At 35.5% G+C, this 15613-nt stretch overlaps 2 protein-coding genes across 3 annotated transcripts in view; one reads left to right on the forward strand and one right to left on the reverse strand.

The window, feature by feature from the left end:
* LOC130810319 (remorin 4.2-like) overlaps positions 1-25 on the forward strand; it is a 1512-nt gene extending 1487 nt beyond the window's left edge. The window contains exon 3 of the mRNA XM_057676329.1: positions 1-25. This exon is cut by the window's left edge and continues 319 nt beyond it. The gene's annotated coding sequence lies outside the window, so the exon portion shown is untranslated.
* The window catches only part of LOC130810318 (uncharacterized), a 29928-nt gene that overhangs the window by 31 nt on the left and 14284 nt on the right, over positions 1-15613 (reverse strand). Inside the window, exons 14-51 of one of the 2 annotated variants that reach the window (XM_057676327.1) lie at positions 15350-15565; positions 14704-14895; positions 14554-14629; positions 14372-14439; positions 13821-13963; positions 13622-13730; positions 13385-13531; positions 13175-13222; positions 12963-13091; positions 12655-12861; positions 12452-12568; positions 10672-10757; positions 10473-10578; positions 10296-10391; positions 10011-10163; positions 9369-9551; positions 8960-9195; positions 7966-8095; positions 7781-7900; positions 6937-6981; positions 6720-6797; positions 6517-6633; positions 6203-6329; positions 6020-6120; positions 5799-5936; positions 5640-5717; positions 3580-3723; positions 3368-3475; positions 3236-3283; positions 2989-3135; positions 2831-2892; positions 2586-2739; positions 2311-2502; positions 2129-2233; positions 1875-2027; positions 956-1183; positions 343-444; positions 1-257 (exon numbers count right to left, since the gene is read on the reverse strand). The exon at positions 1-257 is cut by the window's left edge and continues 31 nt beyond it. In XM_057676327.1, coding sequence (XP_057532310.1) covers positions 105-257; positions 343-444; positions 956-1183; positions 1875-2027; positions 2129-2233; positions 2311-2502; positions 2586-2739; positions 2831-2892; positions 2989-3135; positions 3236-3283; positions 3368-3475; positions 3580-3723; positions 5640-5717; positions 5799-5936; positions 6020-6120; positions 6203-6329; positions 6517-6633; positions 6720-6797; positions 6937-6981; positions 7781-7900; positions 7966-8095; positions 8960-9195; positions 9369-9551; positions 10011-10163; positions 10296-10391; positions 10473-10578; positions 10672-10757; positions 12452-12568; positions 12655-12861; positions 12963-13091; positions 13175-13222; positions 13385-13531; positions 13622-13730; positions 13821-13963; positions 14372-14439; positions 14554-14629; positions 14704-14895; positions 15350-15565 — 4842 coding nt within the window. In that variant the 3' untranslated portion in view covers positions 1-104. Of the gene's footprint in view, positions 258-342; positions 445-955; positions 1184-1874; positions 2028-2128; positions 2234-2310; positions 2503-2585; positions 2740-2830; positions 2893-2988; positions 3136-3235; positions 3284-3367; positions 3476-3579; positions 3724-5639; positions 5718-5798; positions 5940-6019; positions 6121-6202; positions 6330-6516; positions 6634-6719; positions 6798-6936; positions 6982-7780; positions 7901-7965; positions 8096-8959; positions 9196-9368; positions 9552-10010; positions 10164-10295; positions 10392-10472; positions 10579-10671; positions 10758-12451; positions 12569-12654; positions 12862-12962; positions 13092-13174; positions 13223-13384; positions 13532-13621; positions 13731-13820; positions 13964-14371; positions 14440-14553; positions 14630-14703; positions 14896-15349; positions 15566-15613 lie in introns of both variants that reach the window. The other variant, XM_057676326.1, reaches the window with a different exon arrangement.

Here is a 15613-nt window from a genome sequence, read left to right on the forward strand (position 1 = left end):
ATCCAAATATGTATATTCACACTGTTGTACAAAAAGAGATCAAATTACATGTTACAGACTATTTTTCTTAGTTCTAACCCTACACAACAGTTTAAAAAATTGAATTAATGTGCGTTATCGGACAATCCTCCTGAGCCGATCAAGCTTTCGTTAACAGGCTTTGGCCCCCCACATGATCTAGAAACCGATTCAAACAATTTTTCGATTTCAGGTGCACACCTAGTGAAGGAGCGATTCCAGAAATGGTATCCAGGGTTCTGCACAAACAAGAGTATTAGTTATAAAAGAAAACAACCATGTTTTATATTGAACGTGCGTGCGACAGAATTGTATTTAATTAACCTTGATTAGTTCAATGAATGTAATCAGCAGTCCCCACGGATGTGGCCTATTAACAATTAGCCTTTCCAACAGTACTCTAGTAATTTGTTCCTGAATAATTTCCTGCATAAGAAACAATACACGCCATCCTCAAATTTATCAACACACTGATTTTATCGACATTGCATCAAATTTGAAGAGAATACATACAATTAGTTTCATCATCAGAGAAAGTAAAAGAATTTGAAATTCTATCTCAATTGGCCAAAATGAAAGTAGTAAACAATACAAAAGACAACTTTGTTGCCAGGAGAGCTAAGGGTGAGAAATGCGAGAGAGTGAGAAATAATGCATGAACCACAGATATATATATATATATATATATATATATATATATATATATATATATATATATATATATATATATATATATATATATATATATATATATATATATATATACACACACACACATATATATATATACACACACACACACGCAGTACATGAAATGCCAGAAGCCCAGAGCAGTCTGGGAAACAGAAATGAATTTGAAAGACTCATGCATGTATAAAAACTGTCAGACAGCCGCAGCAAAAAAATGTCTCGACACTATAATTAGAAAAAATAATACCTGGTGCGAGTCAGAAAATAGGTAGAGGAGGATGACAGAGAAGTAGTGTGTGTGAGTATTTGGATAACGCAACTGGTTAGCAATCGCATTTAGAAGCAGATAGCGACCCTCTGTATCCAAATCCCTTATTAATGTTTGGAAAATATCTAAAGCTCCTTTAACTACCAAAGGATCACTGTTCACCGAGTGAGGTTGGGAGCGATTTTGTGCTTCAAGTAGCTGAGTTGCCTGTACAGAAATTAGATGAGACCTTGACAATAATACCACTATAATACCACTATAATTTGAAAGAGAGACAATTACACACAATCTTACAAACATTTTGGAAGATTTTGCACCCCATCTACAATCAATTTCAACAACATATCCACTGTAAAGACAGTTTCATTTTGGTATGTTCTTACTTCATAAGCTTGGATAATTACATAACCAAGATCACGCCGTAGTATGTTTAATGAGAGGCACTCTGAATTTTTTCAATTCTCAGAGAAGAAAAGCATCTTTCACAAAATTGTCCATCATTTTCAACATTGCTTACACTCTTCCCAGAACAAATGCATAATAGGTCTCAATTTGCTAAAGAATAAGCCTTCACCAGAATTCATTAAAATAACAGCAGAAGCTGAACGGTTTCAGAGGACAAAAATTCGAGGTCCTTTAGTCAAAAACTATTGCAACTCATTAACTGGTCCTCCACAACAATACATAAAGGCAAATCTAGAACAATAAATTTAAAACCCCCTCATACACGGAGATATCTCTGTTTACACAATCAATGAATAACGTTTGGCAGGAAAGTTAAAAGGCAGGAAGATACAATTCGAAAATCAATACTCATAAAAAGCAACAGCAAACATATGGCAGGCAGACTACAATTTGAAAATCATAGACTCATAACAAAATAGCATAAAACAACCACCTGCATCCCAACATAGAGCACAAGTGAATTGATTAGAGGAACATTGTAACGAGTCCCAGCATGTGGATATTCATTAGATGGAAGCAATACTCTCTGCTTCAATTCACTCAAGAATGGAGACGTTTGCTGCCTTGTCTGAAGTTGCTGCCTTGTCTGAAGTTAAACCAAGAAAATTGAACATAAACAAAGAATTGACTAATGAGATGACTCTGCAAAAACAAATCAAATTGATAAGAATGTACTGATATTATTACCCTAATATGCTCATCAACATCAGCTTTCATCTGATATGCCTTCAGAGCTGCATCAGCTTCGGATAATATGCGAGGTGCTTGGCTCATCTCTTCCAGCAAATCAATCTTAAGCATAGAATTAACAGAAGTTAGAATGTGTGTTACAGTTGACCAAAAATTTATTCAATAGGGTGAACACAAACTTTCAAATTTGGAGTTGAAGGATCAGGAAGTCTCATGTTGCGAGGAAAGGCACTGAGAATAATATTTCGCATCTGTATGCAGCTGGGAGGAATAACATCACAAAAACTGAAATGATAGTCACACAAGAATTCTGGAAAATCATGTAGCAGCACCAGCAGTACTCGCAGAGTTCCTTTATACAGAAAGCGTATCTTCAAATGAAAAACAGGATCTTAATCAATAGGATGATGCGGGACTAACGAAAAGAACATGCAAGGGATCTTAAGAGGCAAACCAAATCTCCCATTTCAGCATTTCTCAAGAAAGGTTCCATGAACAGGAACAGATCCACCAACAAGCGGTGTAGAAAAGGCCACCCCTTCTGAGAGTTGCCAGCTAGCAATTTAGGCATGAAAGTCCTGTGGCTAACCAGCTCAAGCCATGCAAAGCTGACGAAAATTTTGTAAAGTTAATACACATCAAAAGTTGGTACACAATAGCAACATACTTTAAAGACCACTAAGAGTTGCCAATCGTAACCTGAAATGAGGTATTTTAAGGGGCTGCAAAGCATGAAATGCATTTGCAAAAGCTGAAACAATCTGGAAATAAGAACCCCACTGTTAGCCATATGTAAAGTAATAATAACATTCATACCATGGACAAAAGGACAAAACATAGTGGCAAGAAAGACGTACCTGGAAATTAACACCATCATGCACAGGATCTAATGAAGGGAAGTCCGAAAGCCAATCAATGAATAGCCTATAATATGGTCTTGGATGAAAGTCCTCTTTCTTTTCATCAGCATCTTTTTGAATTGATCTTACGGTTACCGATAAAATCTACAAAGTAAAAATAATGCAATGTATCAAAGAATATCAAGATCACAATCAACACATATAATAACGACAAAAAGTCTGAGATTAAAGTTCAGAACAAGACCTTTGGTAAGAGGAAGAATTTGCTAGATCCCTGATCCACTGGACAATGCTAAAAAAACAAAATCAATCAGATACAATCCCAGAATCCATATAATTACCAACTGTAGAGTCTTGTAAAGGAAATTGAAAATACCTTCAATATTGAATATACTAGTTTAGCATAAATGTCAATGGCAAGGAAGGAAGACTGCACTTGCTGAGATGATTGTGTGACCTCACCAAAATGTGACACAGAAATTTCCTGAAACATGTCAATTATAGATATCAGAGTATGACAATGGATTTTAACTATTACAAATAAATAAAGAAAGAAAAACCCAACACAAGAACATATATAAGAATTACCAAAAGAATACGGAAGAAGTGATCAGTAATATCATCCCCTCTAAGAAAACCACTATGATGCAGTTTTAAAATGAATTTTCCAACAGAATCGTTTCCACTAGTAGCTTCACATGTACGGTACCACTCGGCAAAAAGAAGAGAAACCTGCACAAGCAATTGACCAAACAAGATAAAATCTAGCTTTTAGATGTAATGAACATCTATAAGTTCTTAATGCTAATGTATGGTAGAATGTGTAGTACTCCCTCCAGCCCAATGATTTTGCTACATATAATTAGTACGTCTCACATTGTTTGCTACATTACTTCTTTTGGACCCCACCTGCAATATCTAAAGACCTACAATACCCCTTGATTAAAACCCATGGTTATTCCACAAAAAAATAATGATCCCACCTTCACACCCCATTAAATTGCCCACTTTTCTCCCTTTTCTTTTATTTGTGTGCACATCCTTGCGTAGCAAAGCCAGGACAGAGGAGTATTTCATACTCCCTTCAATTCAATACTAATGTCTCATTTACTTTATACACTCTATTCAATGCACTTATTCAATCCTTAATATCTCTAATTGTGCATAATTAAAAATTATAAAAATTTGATATAAAAATCCTTGCATTGATACAAAGCAAACAAGATCCCACTTGACTATGTTTTAACTTATAGAATAATAATAAAATACAAATTAAGAGTAAGAGATGAATAGTGTCCAAAAAGCAAATAGGACATTAGTAGTGAATTAGAGGGAGTGTAACATACAGAAGATATGAGTACAAAATTAGAGAACAAAAAATCATTCAGCAGCACTAACAAGCATTCTCTGCCTTTGGATGCAGTTACCAGAATAAGTAATGACGGAAGACAAATTGGGCTTTGTTTGATTCACAAGGGAAGTAAATTCCCATGGAAATTTTCAATTCACGGAAAATTACTCCCAAGTCAAACTCTAGGAAATAGCTAAATCATAAATGGTAAACACTTGGGTATTTGCACTTCAATCAATGAGATTTTTATATTTTGTTAGGTTGACTCAAACTTCTCAAGTACTATAACATTCCTTTATAATTAAACTACCAAAAATATAAATCAGGTTAGCAAAGTGACATCACCTCACAACAAATTTTATGGGGCTACATTGTTATCACAAAAACATACAAAAAAGAATAGGAAGAGAACAGAAATAGTATATATCAACTGATGGAATTTATAACTACTAAAAACAATTGAAAAAAAGCACAAAGATGGAAAACAGTACTCAAAGCCCATCCTGATTCCTAACTTCCTATAACCATATAATTTATCTATTTATTTTCAAAAACAACACGCACAAATAATGTTTAAAATTGAAGATATACATGACAAAGTATAGATAGAAAACACAACTGTTTTTTGAGGAGAGAAAGAGCTTCTTGCCGAAGAGATGAAGATTTTAAAAAGTATGTCGAATATGATTTGAAGAGCCAGAGGCAGAAAAAGAGAAACAGTTGTAGTTAATTATATCATCTAACTGCACAATAGTTGCAGGAATTTCAACTCACCATTGAGGGGAGGGGGACGGATTAATTACTATGCTCAGTGGGTATTCCCATCTCCCCCTGGAAATCCAAAAAATTTGGTGTCTTTGATTTTTGCAATCAAACAAGCACCAGCCCTTCTACTACTTTCTGGAAGTTCATTCTGCCAATAATGCAAGTTAACCAAAAAAAAAAGACCTTAGATGAAACAGTCATCTTGTCTTCCTTACCCTTCCCAAGCCATTCTCAACTCCCTCAAAAAATTTAATAACAGCCCTTCTTATATTCTTTCATCTAGACTAGGGTTTTTCAAAGAACCAAACTTCTATAAAAACAAGAGCCATGTTTTCAACTGACACATACAGGAACAAGCAGCTAGAAGTTAGGCGTGGAAGATTGAGAGTAAACAGGATAAATATGACAGGAAAGAATATCATGAAAGCAAATACAAAATCCATAATGTCAATTTGTAGTCATAACCCTTGGCATGGAATGACATCATATCTGAAATTAAAGCCACAACCCAAGAGCTCTAGAGCAGTGATACCTGCTTCTGAAAGCCCGCATCTAGCTCCATGACTTCAACATTGCTGTAGTCTCCCCTACTTACCACAGATAGAGGGACCTGTTAACCAAATAAAAGTCAATCTATTGTGTATTAAATTTTATCTTCCAAAGAACATGCACATACAAATTCAGCATATACCTTTTGGTCTCTTGTTTGTCTGTTCTTATCATCTTTTCCAATACTAGGACTGGTAATGGAACCAACAGAAGCAGCCGGGTTCTTCACAGTTTCAACTAGTTGCTGCAACATCTCAGGAGACTCTGGCCTTGCAGCAAGCTGCTGTTACAATTTTTTACTTCTAATATTAATAAAAGTTTTCAAAGTTAAGCAGCCTCCCTGATATAGAAGACTACACTAACCTTTGTGAGGGTTTCAACTAAAATCTGGAGCTCTGATAGGACCTTAGGTTCTTCATTCATCAACGCTTGGAGAAGGGAAGTAGCAAATTCTGTCGCAGGCTCTGCATAACACAGAAACATAATGAGATATAATCCTTTCTTAGCTGTAATAACTTAGGATACATAAGTACACAATACACGTACTATTCCTTCCTCCATCAAGAAGCTTTGCCATATGAATACTATATTCAGCCAAGTTCAGCAAATCCCTCCTAATAAGTCCAACAGTAATATCTTTATTGTACTTGCGTTCTTCATCTGAAAAAATCACCTGAGAAGAAGATAAAGGGTACACAATATATAAATCAAAAGACAAACCTAGCACATAAGCACTACAGTAGTAAAGAGCTAGTTAACTGCAAAGAATTAAACATAATACAAAAAATGAAAACAGCTCTGTAGCCTATGAGGAAGATTAACAAGGGGATACTACAAAGAAAACATTCACATAAACATACCCAGCTAGTGAGCTCCTTCACCACAAGCTTACAAACATCACGAATAGCAGCTAAAATAGCAATAAAAGCAGCAATGTGCAAACTATTGCTTCCACTCTCATACAAAGCCTTGAAAACCTTCAAAAGAGCACCCTAAATAGTTAGATTTACAGCGTACTATAATCCACAGGAAAGAGAAGCTCACAAGCCATCTTAATTCACACCTTTTGTGAAACTGCTAGAGCAGCTTCATCTCGACTGACACATCTTAGTATGATCTGTGGAACCTCCAAAACAATAGACTGAAAAAATTGAAGGCAGCAAAGAAATAAACAATGAGTCCCATGCAAATAAAAGAACATATGGAACTATAAGAACACCATAAAATCACACAACAAAAAAAAGCGTGTCTTCTCATGGAAGATGGACCAGTGAACATACCTGAATCTCAGCTTCTCTGCCATCATTAATGACTGCAGCTTCTAGCTGTTCCAGAAGAAAAAGTTAAATGCCTGATAATTTATATTAAGAGGCGAAGTTCTAAAACAAGCCTTAACCAAATTGATCGCGAAAAAACAATAGAGCTAGTCTCTTAAAACAACAAAGAAAAAAAGAAAATACTACGTCTCAACCCTACTGTACAATACCAATCAAAACAACATATCATTACCACAATGTCATTAAGAAACTCTCACCTAGGCAAGATTCGGGGGATTAGGATGTATGCTACCTTACCCTTGTAATAACAAAGAGGTTGTCCGATTATTCTTAATAGAAGCAACATCTACAACTTCACATAGCACAATTTAATGAGTCATTTTTTATAGTTAACTATGAACAAAAACCAACGAACAATAAATCTATGACTCAATTGAGAACGTGCAAACCAATCAAGAACAAGACCAAAAATTTAGATTACAGGTCAGACAAATGTAACACTAGATCAACAGGTGAAATGTATGCAATGACTTATAATGATCAGAATCACTTGCAAAACAATAATCAGAATCAAAAGTAGAAACGCACAAAAGAGAATAAAAAAAAGGGATAGAGAGCTTTTTGAACACCTCCTATGTTATATAATCGCTTTCCAAAGAGGACTAGTCTAACCCTTGCCTTATGAAAGAAGGAAGGAATAAGAGGATGAGAGCAAAGAGACTAGGCTGCACATGGGCGAAATATTATATGAATAGCATTTGCCTCTTCCATATCAACATATATATAACTAGCATCAACAGCAACAATGCAACGCCTTGGCCACAAAACTAGTATGAGTTAAAAATACCTTCTGTGCAACTAGCTGGTATTTTTCCAGCGCTTCTCCAGTAGTTAATAAAGCTTCCATGAGACTAGTCCCAACAGGTGTAGATCCCATAGGTAGTGGCTGAGAGGTTATTCCAGATTCCTGATTACAAAAACGTCAGTGAAGGAACTTGTCCAAACAAAAGCAAACTCAAAATAGTATCCAACCTTAATATTTGTAAAGGATTCAATTGGTCGCGTTTCCAGAGTCGATGAACCAGAAGTCAGTAAAATTGATTCGATTTCAGAGCGCTGTGAACCCACATTATCAGAAATTCTAATCTGGCTAATAGCAGGGCTGCATGTTAGAAAAAAATGCATGAGTAAAAATCATGGCCACTTAAATCTAAACAGAGAAGAATCTTCTCTCTGAACAGACACAAACATACACCACATGGAATTCTCTGCCACTTATTTTTTGCCCCACTACCACATTAGAGCTGTCACAGATTGGTAAATGGAGTTGTGCAAAAAGGACACAACACCTTTTTTAAACTTCATACACCGACAGATAAAGGCATAAATAATCGGAAGATCCAAGAAAGTTGCTACAACTTGAAACCAACAAACGAGAAAATTTGCAACAAGTACTTAAGCAACAGTTGCGAACATCATTCCAATTTCTAAGCATCCTGCAATTTGATTAAAGCTTTTCTAAAATATTTTCTGAAATTTATCTCGGAATAAACAGTGGATACATAATGCAATTTCGGAAAACTAATTTGAAAATTATTTTGGGCTTACATAAAATTCTTTGGATGGGAAACAATGGGATTATTCATGAGAAGTTTTCCTAAAGATTGAAATAACCAAAAATAATTACAATGACTTCTTCAAGTTAATTAACTAAAATGAAGCAAGAATTTACTCAGAGCTCTTATCAAGTTTCATGTTTATCATTCCATTTTAACATTTTCAAACTGCTAAGCCTAATGACTAAGCTATGCCAATACCATCAAACCTTCATAACTAAAACACCACACGGAAAGAAAATAGCAAAATAAACAACCCACTCTATCACTAATGCCAAACATTCAAACCATGTCAACATCACGTACAGACAAGAAACAAGCCCAATGTAAGGAGACAGTAGCAAAACATCAATAAATATGTACTTCGACATGTAAGGTCCTGCACATGACCAATAAATTTGAATCCACACCTTAATAAATGAGTCGAAGATGGTTCCATCTCTTCAGGAACAAGGTCACCAGATTGCATACCAGCAAAAGTTGTATTTCCTAGTCCAGAGTAGACAATCGCTGCACTTGGTTGTCCTGAAGATGAACTGAATGAGCGTGGGAAGCTCCCACCACCAAGTGAAGGGGAATGAGCAGCAAGTATAGCATTAGCACTTTGACTTGGCTGCTGGTTTTGCCAGGGATAACGCACAAAATCCTGCCAGTAACAGATAGAGTCAGCTCAAAGCTATTTTAGGAAACAATAATAAAGACAAATCAGCACTAAAAAAGTACAATTGAATGCAAACAGCAGTTCACTTAATACATACCCCAAGTAATTCAAAAGCTTAACAGGGAAGAAAGTAGATTCCATCAAGATCAGTACTGTACCTCATAAACGCGTTGCTGGGAAACAGACAAACGTCCAGGGGTAGGACGAAGAGTCTCAGGCAGGACACCCATAGGACCTTGCGCATATACGGTAGCATCGTATATCGAGGAACCAAGAGTTTCTCTGTGCTTCCTTCTCAAAGATAGTTGTTGCGAGATTTCCCCATCAACAGTTTGTACAGCCTATAGTAAAAAATGGCCGACAATTTAATATGAGGAGAGCCATGCGACGATCATCAAGCAACCAAAACCATGAGGAACAAAAAATTCCAACATGAAATCATGGGGTGAGTGGCTTAAAGAAGTAGTTCTTTAAATATTGAGCGGTCGGCGATTGGGGCCATGGGGTGAGGGGCTTAAAGAAGTATGGCACATAGTATGATAAAACACCACAATTACCAAATAAATATAGAAGAGTAATCAGCAAAGTCCAGACAATCCTGCAGTTTACTGGACCTTGCTGGATACTTCATCTAGCAAGAACAATAGCATGGCCATGTATGTGGACTGAGTTGACAGAATTCAGTACAAAGATTAATAATTTCCAAAACACAAAGGCTGATGTCAACCAAAAATCTAAATCTAAGCAGCACAATTACATCCAGGAAGGAGACAATCCACTGAAGCAAGTAAATTATTGACCTTCTCTGTTGCCGCTTGTTCAATCATTGCACAACCCAGATCAAGGTTATCATTGGTCACTAGTTGCACGTACTGCTCTAGAATATCACTGCCAATCGTTACCCCCTGAAGCATATTACGTAACTGACTTGATATTGAGCCACGCAATGGTTCCTGAAGCAAAGAATATGACATCAGGACTTCGCAGCATAAAAGATAGCTAAGACAAAGATCTTCTCCCAAAAGTGTTATGCTCAAAGATCTTATTAACATCAAGTTAAAACAAAGTACAGGACCGAAATGCACCTTGCAAGTCACATGAGCTAGGCTTCCAGCAAGACTAGCAACCATCAGATGTGCAGCATTATATATACGTACCTCCTCAGACTCCAAAGCATAATCCTAAACATTGAGCACTTCTAAGTAAAAGAAGCAGCAGGCAACCAAATTAATGACATGTATAAACTAGGTAGCACAAAGAACCTTAGCAACAAGTTCTTTAGTTGTTTGAGTAGCAATGGAAACACTACGCTGCACTATTCCAGGCACAATCTCCTTGATGGCTCTATCCATGGCAAGCGGAAGCACTCTGCAGTAAATTAATTAAATCATTCCAATATGAAACTGAGTCACACATCTTTACACCCACTATTAACAAAAAAGCTCAAATAAAAACCCTGACCTTTGAAAGTGTACATGAAGGCCCAGGGGATTGAGCTTTGGATTCACAACAACATGTACCCCAAGATTTGGAATTGAAAGAGGTAACTGCAATATAAAGCATGAGTCCGTTATTAGAAAGCAGCCACATAAAATTTTCATGTAGAAAGTTGATTTCACCAGGAACAAATGCTCACAATCTAAACGAGTTGGTACTTGAAATTGGCATCCACAATTGCTCACAATCTGAACTCTTAACAAATGTTTCTTATTATTTTGGATGAGATATATTATAATTTTGTATGAAATTAGCATGAAGTATTAATCAATGTACTTTTTGTATTAAAATTTATATTTTTTTTATTGTTTCTCCATCCCAAAGAAATAGGCTCAAGTATAAATGGGTAAAAAGTAAAAAAAAAAAAATAACAATGCGAGTAAAAGTGGTAAAAAGAAGTAATCCCTCTGTTCCTTAAAAGTTGTTTCTATTTCTCATTTTGAGTTGTTCCATTTGTTTTCCCATAAAGAATGTTTCTATTCATATCACAAATTTTGGACAAAATTTAACCTTATCCATCCTCATTTTAATATTTTAATACTAATAATGTTTATGATCCTCACATATCTTTCACTAACTTTATTTTAACACTTTTACATTGCATATGGTCCCAACATGTTTCCGACTAACTTTATTAAAACAATTTTTTAAATAGATATGGTCCCCATACTTTTTCCACTTCCTTTTAACATTTTTTTAATGTTTTTGGTCCCCACTTTTCCTCCATCAAATTTATTATTCAATAAAATAATATATACACCATCTAAAAGATTCTAATTTTCTTCATTTCCGTGAAAATTCCTTTTGGGAACTTCTTTGAGGAACAAATGGAGTATATTTTATGAAAAAATGGGAGAAATGTGATGAAAATGTAAGTTAAATGTGTGGATTAGAATTAAAAAAAGATTGTGAGTCACGACCAACAATAGCGATGTGGCCAATCCAATGGGACCAACCTGAAAGGAGAATCCAGCTAATTCTTTGGGATGGAGGGAGTTTTATTTTGAATGTTAAAAGTTATTTTGTATGAAATTAAGATGAAGTACTAATCAAATTTAATTAACGTACTTTTTTGTAATAATATTCTATTTTTTTTAGTTTTATTTGAATATTTAGTTAGTTTTTTAGATTGAGCCTTTTATTTAATTTTTCCAATGACCCTTAAAACATCAGGATCGGCACTGACAATGCCCTACAATCATCTTCCTTAATTTTCATTCCTCCATGTGAGTACTAATTGAAATTAATGAGCAAGTGGGTAACAGAAAGTTGCTTATCACCAACCATAGTTGAAACACTGGACCATGGGAATTCCAAACAAACATTAAATAAATAAAATTGAAAGTTGAAACCAAATTTGAATACAAAAGAAAAAGTACTACATGAACTAAATCTGCAAACTTGAAAACTCAAATCTATATGAATCTATCTGTGATGAATGGAAAATAGGATAATGGTGACTCGACAAAGGAGTAATAATTGTCAGCAAATAAGTTGGTAAGAGTGGGACAGCTGGCATGTAATCATTAGTTGATAACTAATAATTGTTTAGGTGTCTTGGTGGGTCTGATGTTTGAAACCTATATAAGGCTATCCATGCACATATTATGTTTTGTCAAGAAATTAATAAAAAGAAAGTATTGGGCAGGAGCTTAACAGTGCTCGAAACTGTGTCACTTGGTTACTTGGAATCATCTCTCTTGTTCTCTCTTTATCTCTAATCTCTCTAGAAAATTCTCAATACCTGATTCATGTTGTATGGTGATTGAGAACCAGTAGATTGTAGCAACCCTGGACCTGAAGGAAGCTGATCAGAAAACCCCATGCTACCCACTTTATCATCCTCAGAAGGAACAGCAAACTGAGGTCATAAAAACAAAATATCAGATTATGACAAAACATGTGATATTAGCAGAAGGAAAATATGGCAAATATATGTGAACTAACTGGAGATAATGGAACTGAAAGTTGAGCTTTAGGAGGCTCAACGGGCTCAGGTATTAACACTTGATCTTCAGAAGAAATGGATGGATGAGTTGCAGTAAAATCTTTGTTCGAAAAATCAGGATTTCCTTCAATTATCCGAGCACGGACTCTCAACAAAGATGTTGGGGTCACTTCTTTTATTTGAACCCCCAGATTTTTAAACAACACCTAAAAATAAAATCAGCAGCCCCACAATAAAAAAAATCAGTTATTTTATTAAAGAAAAAAGATCAAACACAAACATAACTAAATATGAAAAAGACATTAACCTCAATGTCAAATTTAAGGTTCATCTTCAAGTTTGGCATCGCATAGATTTCAGCAAGCAAGGCAAGTATCCCCATTGTCCAAGGATTTGGAGGTTTGTACGCTACACTACTTTGACATGGTTCAAGAATCTGAAGCATTTAATAGAGTTCAATATACATATACAGATAAATATGATATAAAAAATTTGAAAAATGTTCGGAAACTGAAGTACCTTGGAAGTAAAAGGAATCACAGCAATCATCAATCCTTTCTCATAAGCCTGCGAAAAATCATTACATGCACCAAAATATCAAATGCCAAGGACAATACAACAGAACAAATACAGTAGTCATAGATATCCATTACCATGAGCATGGAGTGCCCATCCAAAAAAATTACAAAAGAAAAAATAAGCAAAAAATACAAAAGATAAGTCATTCACCTCTATAATCAAAGATTTGGGATCCAGTTCCAGGTACCTTAGAACTTTATTTCTACCTATTGTAAGTTTCCCAAGCCAGCTTCCCAAATTCTTTAATAAAGAACGCTCTTCAGAACTCGACTTTATTAGCTCCGAACCTAAAAGAACCTGAAAAAATGCCAAACGGTAATTGTGTTTTATACATGATTTGATTTCATGTGTTCAGACAAATACCACCAAAGATGCTTTCCAACAGACCTTGCAATTTTCATATGTTGCTTGAACAATATCCTTGTTCAGGGCTTTAGAATCAACCTTATCTAGAAACTTAAGATACAACTCGTGAAAGTTTGGTTCAATGCTAGCCCTGCAAAACCATAACTCTAATATTGAAGAAATCCAACAGGTAATGAAGATATAAAATGAACAAATACAGAAGCAGAAGCAGATTAGCAACCTTTTCATCACCATATATTGTGCAAACCAGGGAAAATACTCATCCTTTAAGATGTCAGAGAATTCTTTAGCTTTGGCTTCCACATTAGTAACAGCAATGTTGTTAATAATGAATGAAATTTTGTCCTGAATCTCAGATGACGGCTGAAAATAAACTTCGAAAAATCAGACACAAAACATTCTCCAGCATTAGACAGCTGGCTCAAATAAAATATCCAGAGTACAGAATAAATCAGTCTCTGATATCACCTATTAAAGCCCCTAAGGCATTCTTGCCCCTTATGCTTTAAAAGGTAGCTTTGCCTTGGAAGTAATTCACAAGTAAAAATCTAAAAAGTTCACTAAGATTCCCAATAACTTAATCATGAAGGTCCAGCTTTAAAAAACCGAACACTTTAGGAAAGAACATCAATCAGAAAAAAAATGAACAAAAAAGAACAAGACAGCTACTTATCCTGACAGGTCCATATAATATAGGAACTAAAAATGTCAAAATCAAAAATCAAAAAGAATTAAAAAGCCAACTCATGCAAAGAAGCGATAATTCACTACCTCTATAGGAGTTTGTCTTTGCTCTGCAGCAGCAAGGAGGGTCTCTATGTTCAAGGCAGAACCAAAACCTGATTATGAGCAAGGATGGCAAAACGAAAGTATGGCATTAACATAACACAAAAGCAGCATTAAAAAACCGGATACATCACTAACACAAAATAGATTAACAATTGGACAATTACGAGCATTAGTAACTCCTCGGTTTCGAGCAGGATTATTAGACAACAGTGCTCCAGGCCCAGGCTGTGAACTTGGTATCTGTTAAAGAAAGAAAGATCAAACTAAGTTCAAATTGAAAACCCAAATCTCATTTAGATCTAAAACAGATGTACCTTCGCAACACCAACCGCATCAGCTAAAGATGTATTAGTAGATTGGACCGAAGCAGCTACAAATGGCTTTGTGATGATATTCATATTAGAGTTTGTCTTATTTCCATCATCAATCAGACCTGCAGACCTAGATTGAACTGGTAACGGAGATGACAGTGGCTGCCTCAATTGTGAAGTAGTAGATTTGATTATCTGCAAATGGATCATAATAATTAATGTGCTTTTTATCAGGAATACAAGCCAATATCAAGCAAAGCAGTATCCCATTCAAGATACTTATATTTGGTTATAAATTCTACAAAACCCACACTTTTAAAAACCAAAAAAGTCACATGGGCTTTAAACAAGAGATGAATGTAATGTAATTCTACAGATAATGATTTTTTAAACATCCAGGATCTGTCTTGAATGGGTAAGGTTGTGTATATCCAACAACTCCTTACCCACACCAAATTTCGTCACTGCACCTAAGCAATAGCCACTTAAGAAGTATAAAGGCCAATGTGATGTAATTCATTAATGAGCCCACTTCTAACTCAAGAGCAGTTAGTTTCCATCACCACTGAACTTGGAGCAAAATCCTAGAACAATCAAAAAATATAACACATAGAAATAACAAGGACAAGAAAACTCAGTTCACAATTACCTCAATGCCAGGTGTTCCAAGAGACGACATATTTAGTTGATCAACAGCACCATTTCCACCATGAGATTTTCGGGCAAGAACGCCTTCAATATATGCAACAAGTTCAGGGTGAGAGCCACGAAGGTGAGATATCTGCAAGATATGATTACAATATTGGGGCCACTCATCCAGACGACTGACAAACTTCTCCAAAGCCCTGGTACCAAACGCAAACATCTGTTGCAAAAATATCAAGCTTCAATTTTCCACCACCAGAACAAGGGT

Source organism: Amaranthus tricolor, chromosome 4, assembly GCF_026212465.1.
Source record: "Amaranthus tricolor cultivar Red isolate AtriRed21 chromosome 4, ASM2621246v1, whole genome shotgun sequence".
In the NCBI taxonomy this organism is placed as follows: domain Eukaryota; kingdom Viridiplantae; phylum Streptophyta; class Magnoliopsida; order Caryophyllales; family Amaranthaceae; genus Amaranthus; species Amaranthus tricolor.